At 46.9% G+C, this 9,507-nt stretch overlaps 1 protein-coding gene across 2 annotated transcripts; it reads left to right on the top strand.

The window, feature by feature from the left end:
• Positions 1 to 5,889: 5,889 nt before the first annotated feature.
• On the top strand, positions 5,890 to 9,399 carry LOC6531605 (toll-like receptor 9). 2 transcript variants are annotated; one of them, XM_015195946.2, is made up of 5 exons: positions 5,890 to 6,174; positions 6,343 to 7,612; positions 7,678 to 7,894; positions 7,953 to 8,215; positions 8,272 to 9,399. In XM_015195946.2, exons 2-5 carry the CDS (start codon positions 6,345 to 6,347, stop codon positions 9,269 to 9,271), a joined length of 2,748 nt encoding a protein of 915 aa, XP_015051432.1. In that variant the 5' UTR covers positions 5,890 to 6,174; positions 6,343 to 6,344; the 3' UTR covers positions 9,272 to 9,399. The 2 variants fall into 2 exon arrangements, with proteins under 2 accessions (XP_015051432.1, XP_002092402.2); XM_002092366.3 differs by having other exon boundaries at positions 5,890 to 7,612.
• The last annotated feature ends 108 nt before the right edge of the window (positions 9,400 to 9,507 follow it).

Here is a 9,507-nt window from a genome sequence, read left to right on the forward strand (position 1 = left end):
CAAAAGAAAACATTTACATAGTTAACTACGCCGCACTTGCGGCTGCTGGCCAACTTTTGAGGTGGCTCAAAGGTGGTCCTCCGTGGAGTGCCAATGGCAGCATAAATCTTACTTTCCCAAACTTTTTCATATGCCCTTAATGACGCCAAATGGCGTATAAATCTGAGTAATGCAATCATAATTAAGTGCTGCTCAGCCCACGGACAAGATATTGAAATATCTATCGCAATTCAGCCGGAGATCACTGGCCGCCAAAAGGGAAGCATTCGCCATCAAAGGACAGAATCAGATTTCTTGGCGGCAATTAGAGCGGCCAGAACAAAAAGGACTCTCGCACTGCCAAAAAGGACAACGAGGAAGGAAGTGCAGGAGGGGGGAAGGGAGGGGAGCACACTGCAGAAGGGTGGGACATAAATAGTTTTGTGGCTTTGACTGATACGCGGAGCAATAAAACTAATGAGCGTGCGAGCCAAAATAGTTGACAGTGGTTTGGTGGTTCGGTGGTTGGTGATGCGCCGGTGGTTTGCCCTTGCCAAACACCCACAACCCACCACCCACTCGGCTGGTGGTGGCGATTCATTTGGCAAATTGAGTGCGCAAACAAACCGTAACGAAAGTCAAATGAATATAACGCAAGTCCAATTAAATGGTCATAAGTAATAATAATTCCGCTTTGATTTGTGACATTCTCTTTACACGGAAGTCGAGGGGAAAACCGCTGGAAAAACAAGGAAAGGCATGGCACTGCTTTCAGCTAGACATCTTCATCTTGGCCAAATTAGTTAATGAGTACCTTTGGAAAAGCAAAAAAAAAAAAAGAAGGGGAAAGCTATTGAGTTGAGTAATAAATTGTCCTGGCCGATTAGAAAGCTTATAAGAGCATTTTAGTTTCACAGGAAAATCGATTTTGATTTGTGCCGACTAATACATCAAGTTAACTGTTCTGCGGCTTACCTATTTGGTATATTAATAAATTTATATTTGATTGACCAAGTATGAAATTCGGTACAAATACTGGTTTAAAAAACTCTAATCAAATGAAATGTCTTCTTAAATGTAGACTTTTAATTGGGCCTGGGCTAAGCATCATCAAATAAGAATTACTTTCCAACGGCCAGAAGTGGGCCATTGGACTTTCTGAGGGGCCATTTAAGAAGCCACTTTAGTCCGGGTCAGCGGCACTATACTTCTGGCATATCTTGATTTTGGGTAGGAATATGACAGGGGGGCTTAAGCGGACACGTACGACGGGGTAATTTGGGAACGGAGCGGCAGGACATGGCCCAGGACATGCTCACACTCCACCAGTCCACCACTCCCATCCTGAGACTGCCTGCATTGGGCGATTATTATTTATTATCTTAATTACGTCTTAAAATCCCCTGTGAAGCGGGACAAGCACCTGCCTAGGAGATGCGGATGGCAGACAGCCCCTGCCCATGGCAATCCCGTGTCCTGGCTCATGTGCTCTTCCGCAGGACCTGCAGGGAAAGTATTTGCGCGGAAAATTGTGCCCCTTTTGTGGGTGTGGGAGTGGAAGTGGGCGAGGCAGTGAGTGTGTGTGTGTGTGTGCTTGGCGCACATGCTACCACTCTAAGCCTTCCCTTGTCTTGTCTTGTCTTTATGGCACCTTATCCTTTTGGCTGCATCCTGCTCCTGCTCCTGGCCAACATCCCTCCCCGCTGTCAACTGTCGTTTGTCTTGGGCGCGTAATAAAAAGACTTAACAACGCGAGTTGTTTAATTATTATTTATGACACTCCTCGGCTTTGGCCACCCAGATTATTGCCCCAAAAAATTGTTGCTCTAGGAGCAAGTGCGATGGGTTGGGTGGTCTTGGGTTGGGCTGGTGGCATGTAAGATGCACAAGTTAGATTGCCGACTGGCTGATTTACCGTCTCGGCTGTTAGGACTATTTAAATCAATTGGCTTTGCCAGTTCATACTTTATGCAGAGAGCCAAGCCCAAGCTCTAGCTCCAGCTCAATCTCAATTCATTTTCATAAAATCCAAAACTTTTACTCGCCCATAATTTACGATGATAATTATGGCAACTGTGAATTACCCCCCAGGGAGGCTAAGCCAAGGCCGACTGCTGCATGGCCCACATCTCCCATCTCCCATTCCTCAGCCCGCCACCTCCACAGTCCACCTGCCACGCCCACTGGGCAGGCAGAAAAATGTAAAAATGATAATCCCATTGTCAGGCGATAATTCAAAGGCGCCCATTCATTTGGACCACTGCGTAGTGTCCAACGATCAACGAGCAAAAGGTGAAATTCAATGAATTTCAATAAATATTCACAGGGTTTGCGCTAAATCTTCTTGAAGAGGGCTTTGAATATCTGTGACATTTCTATTGTGACTTGCCCAAGTTTTTTCCCATTTTTAAGTGAAAAAAGAAAATTAATGGATGATACTTTAGAAGTGACAATCATTTTGTGAGTAGAAATTAAGGGAGATCATCATACTAGCAATGTGATTCTAAATAAGAATTTGTGTAGGTACATATATATATATATGTATTATGATAAATATATACTTGATTTATTTATTATCTAAAAGCTTAACATACTCTGCATTTTCCTTAGGGCATCAGCAGCGTCACTTCCTCTGAAACTAAGCCAAGTGAATGAATTATGCTTTTAATTGGAAACGCTTGGCGCCAAACGCTTTCTGCTGATGCCGAGATGGCGTTGCCAAAAAAAGATTTGCTCATTAAACCGCCGAAGGACTTTCTGGCTTTCTCCCACCACCCCAACCCCCCTCCAAAGCAACTCCTTTGGTTTTTCTTCGTGGCTGTCGACTGGCTGGTGGTGCGCCGCAGGTATAAATTTCATAAAACTAATACGAATTGATTTATGGCATTCTTTGCTGGCCTGGCGAAAGGCTTGTGCTCTTCTTGGTCCTGGTTTTTTCTGCTCCCTTCCCCTTCGTAGGCATTCTGGCCTGGCTTTTTAAATCTCAGCCCAACCCCCCAGGACTTGCTATCAGTAGCTGGCATTTGCTCTGGAGTTGGTCTTTGTCTAAATCTTTGCCTGCTGTCAGAGGAAGAAAGTTTTGGGCTGAAGGTGTACTCCTGCTCCTGCTCCTCCTCCTCCTCCTGCTCCTGCTCCTCCACCCTTTATGCACCCCTTTCCAAAAAACCAGGGTGTGAGTGGGCGGTTTCGGTTGGCGCGTCTTAAGCTTATAATTCATAAAGCATTTAAGTGGACGAAAATCGAAATTTATTGCTATTCAAGATATTTGCCCGGCAACGTTCTCTTTGACTCCAGCCGAAATCTAGAATGGCAAGCATTAGATGGGAATGTCTTTGGTTCAGCTCATGAACACCCAACCCCCACGTTTGCGGCATAACTGAATAATAAATATAATTGTCTATAAGGCATTCCAGAGCTAAGAATATGCAAATTGCGGGGCATACTCCCTTGCTTTATCGCCCCCCTTCCCCCTCCCCATGTTGATGTAATGTTTGTGTATCAAAAGCGCTGCTCCTTGTGACGTATCGTCCTGCAGATAGAAGCAAATTGTTTCTCTCCCACTCCGTGACAATAAAAAAGAGGAATCTTAGGCATAAAAATATAATCAAAGGCCGGAATGCGGGAGTGTGTGGCCCACAATTCGCTGATGACTCCGATTAGAAGAGCCGTAATGGAGCGGGATATCTTTATGACATCTGCGGAAATGCTAAGCTAGCAAGCTAGCAGGATGTCTATGTCCATTTCCCATTCGCCAGGACTTCCGGCCATCTTCTGGCTCCGTTCAGGTGGAGCATTTTATCAGCTCTTCATTTCTTGGTGCCTCTGGCAGATGGACAGTTGGGTGTTCGAGTGGGTGGTGTGCTTATCTCTCGACACCGCAGCTGTCATTCAACTTAACTTTTTGCCCTGACTGCACTGCGGGTGGCAGATGCCGTCAGCCCAATGCCAAGATCCGTGCCTCCACGACTTAACGCTCCGAAAATAAATAAAAAGCACTTCATTTCTTATTAAAAAATCGCTAGAAATTGCCCAATAAAACGGAGCGGCGACGGCGAGCGCTCTAAGTCAGCCCAGATTAGACGGGAGAAATTCAAAATCAAAATCAATCCATTAACAAAAGCACACAAAAGGACCAAGTCCTTGGACCGTGCGGCATTAACTTGTGATTTCAACTGCGCGAGTTCCCAACGCCGGCGATGACTTTGCATCGCAGCGTCCGCTAATTATCCCATGGCAAGTGCGGACAGAAGGGCTGCGTGGAAGGGGAGGGGAGGGGAGCGGTAGCGGGCCAGGACAAAAGGCGTCTCGGCAACAAAGCCGTTGCGCTTCATTAAAACGGCAAGGACACGCGAAAAGTGAGTGGCGAAGCTGCGTTGCGCATCCCTGCTCATTATCCCATGCACTTATCCGTGGCAACCGAATTTAAATATCTGGCCCACAATCGTTTTCAATCGAAAGCAGTTTGATGTGCAGGGGGAGGTGTTCGGGGTCGTATCCTGACGAGCTTATCAGTCGCGGCATTACGCTGACTTCTGCATTCTCCTTGGATGTCTTTGTTGCCCGCCACTCCCGAATTTCACCCAACTCCCAATGCCGGCACAGGGCATCAACTTATAGATATTTGTATCGTCGCTAACGATTTAAAATCGTGTGCTTTTAATACCCTGGGATTCGCTGGAAGCATGGATATAATTGGGCGAGTAATTCGTTAAAAAACAAATACCTTTTGTGCAGGAAGTTAATAACAATTATTATACTAGGATTTTAAGGAAATATGCCCAAATGCTTACAGCAACATCTTTCTTCTTTTCTGACACATTAGAGAATCTTTTAATGATGTTTTATATTAACCAAATTTCCAAATAAAAATTCCCGCGAAGAGCAAATGAAATTCGTGTCTTAGTTCTCCTTTTTCGGAGACGCGAATGTTTCCTGTTGCCTTACAGCTCCTCACCGTAATCAAGCCACAAATATGTTGCTGTCAACACGTCAGTGCTGGAAGTCCTGTTTTTTTTTTTTTTTTGCTCCCTGGGAATGAAAATGGGAGTGGAAATGGGAATGGGTTCGTCTTACTTTTCATTTTGCACTGCATCTGTATCGCGCTGTCGCCTGAGGCGTCGTTTCTGTTTTGCTCACGCTTCATTACAATAAATCCGGTTACGGGTGTCTGCAGGACCCAACTGCACGGTATCCTTCGAAGGGAATGGGTAATTTTAATGCCCTATCAGCGGCTGCCGGAGACGAAAAAGGAGTCGTCTGGCCCGTCTTGTCCCGGATTCTGATTCTCCATCTGAACGGTTGCACTTCACCGGGTGACAAGTTTATTCAGTCTTAAACGACTCCATTTGTTGCCATCTTATAAGAGACTCACGCTTGATTTGTTGACATATGCTGCCAAAGTACTTAGCACATTTCGAAAAAAGCTATTTAAAGTGGCCTCTAAAGGGCGGCTAAAATGCTTTTCAATAGTTTAGTTGCAAGTTAAAATCGTTTGTAAGTTACTTAGATAGAGTTAATGCTTGGGATCTTTTAGCTATGGAAAAGGCTACCATATCAGTGAGATTTCGTAGTGCCAACATAGTCACTAGGACAGATCGGGATTTTCGACCTGAAGACCTTCCATATATTTTATAGTCGTAAGATCCATTGAAATCGGTTAGAATTCAGATGTCACTAGCGGTTTGAAAACCCGCTAGAGAGTTTTAGTATTTTCCGATTTCCGTAACCAAGACACTCGATCCGGGAAAACACACTATTCGCGCACTTTGCCACACTGCTGCGTTGCCTCATTCAAAAGGCTTTCTTATCAGCGGCTTATCTTATCAGTCGCAGTGGAAGCCGTTGCCGAATGCCCAGCGATACGCAGGTGAGTAATTTTCCCCGGTCGGTTAGTATTAGACCAGCAGTTGTGCGGAAACCCTCGTGAAAACCCTAATTAAATCGCAAACGGAATTCCACAGATATTTAACATATATACAAAGTGAAAAATGCTGTGGGCGTGGCTGCATCGGAGTGGCAGTTAAATTCTAAAATCGGTTATTAAGCTTCTCAGTTCAATTCCGTGGTTTTCCGGTTTTCTGGTTTTCATCCCGGTTTTTTGGCTTTCTGTTTGGCTGCTCCACTTTTGTGTGAGATAAGATAAGGCGAGTGCAGCTGGAAGGGGAAGGGAAAATACGAGCCATAACAATTCAACAGGTGAATAAGTACTGGCTAATTGTGACGTCACTAACGCCTTCAAATCGTCGCAATTTCAAATTGCGTTCAAGCAAAAGCCCGGATGGCAAATCGCAGATAAGAGTCTAATGAAAATGCATGCGCAATACAGCAGAAGCACAACATCAGTAACAACGATCTATATTACAGAGATGAAGACGATTTGGGAGCTGGTACTCCTCCTCCTGGCGGTCATTTCCTCATGCCGGGCAGTCAACTGTCCTTGGCCCTGTCAATGCACTTGGGTGGTGGACAGCTTGTACGCGGATTGCGCCAGGAGGAATCTTCAGACATATCCCAGCTTCGACGGCATTCCCGTGGAGCACTTGGATCTGTCGGGCAATAAGTTTCTGGAGTTTCCCAGCCAATATGCGGATATAGACTCTTTGTTATACTTGGATCTGTCCAACAACTACATCTCAGCCATTGGTACAAAGTCGCTGATTGGCTTCACATCTCTGAGGACGCTGCTGCTGGCCAATAACTCCATAGATTCCTGGGAGGCACTCAGTCCCAATGAGGCCTTCAAATATGCCCCAAGTCTGAAGCGTTTGGGCCTCGATGGCAATCGATTGGGCAGTTTTGGCAACGGGGAGAGCTTCGAGCTGCTGACCAGTTCATCGCTGACCGAGTTGGGGCTTTCTTCCTGTGAAATTTCCAGCATCGGTGGAGATCAGATGGTTAATCAGCTGCCCAGTCTGGAGCGCCTCAATCTGGCCAACAATAAACTGACTCAAATCGCAGCTCTGCCCTCGCGAACGCTGAGGGTTCTCGATCTGAGTAACTGCAGCATTAGGGAGTTGTCCGGTTTCTTTCTGGACGCCATGCATAATCTGGAGGCCCTGAACTTGTCCCGGAATACGGAGCTCCAGTTTGACAGCCTGTCAGAAGATCCCATTCTGAGCTATGTGTTGCGAAAGTTGGACGTTTCCTATTGCAACCTGGATTCCATCGAGCTGAGTGGCTTGCCACAACTGAGTGAGGTGCGATTGCAAGGTAATCTGCTGAGAGTAGTGGATGTCAATACATTTGCCAACAACTCCATGCTGGAGGTAGTAGATCTGTCACAGAATGTGCTCCGACTCCTAGGCCAAGATGCCTTTGCCAAACTGAAGCGCCTGAAGCAGCTGAACCTGGCCTTCAATGAAATCGCCCGGCTGGACAGGAACTTCATACGCAACAATGATGTGCTGGTGGAGCTCAATCTCAGTAGGAATGTGCTGCAGAAGTTGACGAAAATCGTGTCCAATTCGGTGCGCACCATAAACATGAGTTGGTGTGAAATCACCTCCATTGAAAGCACTGCCCTCGCGAGTCTCTCGGTCATCCAAAAGTTGGACTTATCCAACAATCTTATCACCGATATACCCAACTTTATGAGATCGGAAACCCTACAGCAACTGAACCTAGCCAACTGCAGGTGAGCTTCAAGCATATAACTGTAGATAAAGGAGGTAATAGTGATTAATAATGTTTTATTTGCAGGCTGACTACTGTAAGGAATAACACCTTCAGAGAGTTCCCCGAACTGGCGGATCTCCATCTGAATGGCAACCGATTGACGAACCCCATTCCGCCCAACTACTTCGGAGGCAACAAGTTCTTGGATCAGTTGTGGTTGGGCGATAATCCCTGGATTTGCGACTGCCACAGTCCGCTCTTTGTGGAGTTCTACGACTATCTAACAGCTAAGCCAGCCAAGGTTTGTTTAGCTCTTCAACCATAGGTTACAATTTATGACTTTTACTTTACTTCTATAGATAAAAGATAGACATCACTTGCGTTGCGCTGCGCCAGCCATTTTCTATGGAAAACTGTGGGAGTTCGCCTGCGCGGATGTGTGGATTTTGAATGCCAGGAGTAGTAGTACCGGCGAGAAGGCCTGGTCCATTATAATGCTGACTCTCCTGGGATTGGGTGCCCTGGTCCTGGGCTATGCCTGTCTGCAGAAGTATCTGAGGAAGCGGAAAGTGCGGCAGAGTGACAGAGAGTACGAGGAGAACGATGATGAGCTGCGACGCATGTAAGGAGTACACTTATTGCCATTTAATATTATTTTAATCAACAACTTATATCTAGACGAGATCTCAACAACCGTATTTTGATGGAGGATGCCACTCCCAGCCTGCAACATGCCCAGGAGATCAGCCTGCTGCCCTCCTACGAAGATGCCCTGCGTATGCCCAAGCTGGTCAGGCCGGTGAAGTCCATGATGGATCTCTCGGGACCCGAAAGAGCTCGCAACTCCCGGAAGCTGAGACGATCGCAGACCCATGCCGATGGTGAGGGATCCCAGTCGGAGGCGGAGGACGGACTGCAGCTAGACTCGCGGCAGAGATTCCGCAGCGTGGAGATGCTCTCGAACCGGGACAAGGAGCGAACCGCCCAGTATGGACCGTATAGACGCACTGGCTACATGGAGTACAATCAGTCGGGCAGTCGGCGCTTTAGCATCGAGGATTCGCGGTTCCCCGCCGCTCACCTGAAAACCCAAAATCTTCAGAGTGCCGAACAGATCGGAAACTTCCAGAGTTACGAGAACAGTCCCTATACGAAGCGCAAGCCAAAAATCGCCGAGATACCGCCCTTCAAGAGGGTGAATATGATGGCCGACAGCGTGGAGTTCCTCACCGATCCGGAGTACGACGAGGTGGGCAGCAAGCATGGTAGTCCGTTTGCGAAAAGGAAGCCAAAGCCAGCTGTTCTTCCGCCACCCACCATGAAAGTCAGTGCCCAGGTGTACACACTGCAGCAGAGTCCGGTTTTGGAACTGGATCCCGCCATCGAGGACTACTTCAGCGCGGCCAAGAAGCAGTGCTCCTCGTCCACCATCGCCAGCGATTTCCAGGAGCTGGATGAGCCGGAACTGAAGTCCCTGCCGGATGATAATCGATCAAGTACGATCTCCCGATCGGACGCGGAACTGGATTTGGAGCGCGGAAAGCGCAAGAAGCGGAAGAACTCCAACAGTCGCCGGGTGAGCGGTAGCTTCTCGGCAGCCAACGCCGCCGAGAGTTCCTCCAGCGACTCCGAGCACAATGCCCTGGTCCACAAGCCCATGAGGGAGACTTTATTTTAGGCCACAAAGCACATAGCATATTGTTATAGATTCGCAGCATGTTAGATATTCCCATAATATTATTTAAACGCACCTTGAAATACACTAACATTTGGTTGAAAGTTGGCACTTACCAACAGAAACATTCATTTTTTGTGAGAGATTATTGTGGTTTCGTTGTGGCGGTAAATCTGATTTTTAGTCCGAAAAACCGTATATTAGCCGAAAATAGCGATTTTTTGGTGCAAATCCTGAAT

Source organism: Drosophila yakuba, chromosome 2R, assembly GCF_016746365.2.
Source record: "Drosophila yakuba strain Tai18E2 chromosome 2R, Prin_Dyak_Tai18E2_2.1, whole genome shotgun sequence".
NCBI classification, from domain to species: Eukaryota; Metazoa; Arthropoda; class Insecta; order Diptera; family Drosophilidae; genus Drosophila; species Drosophila yakuba.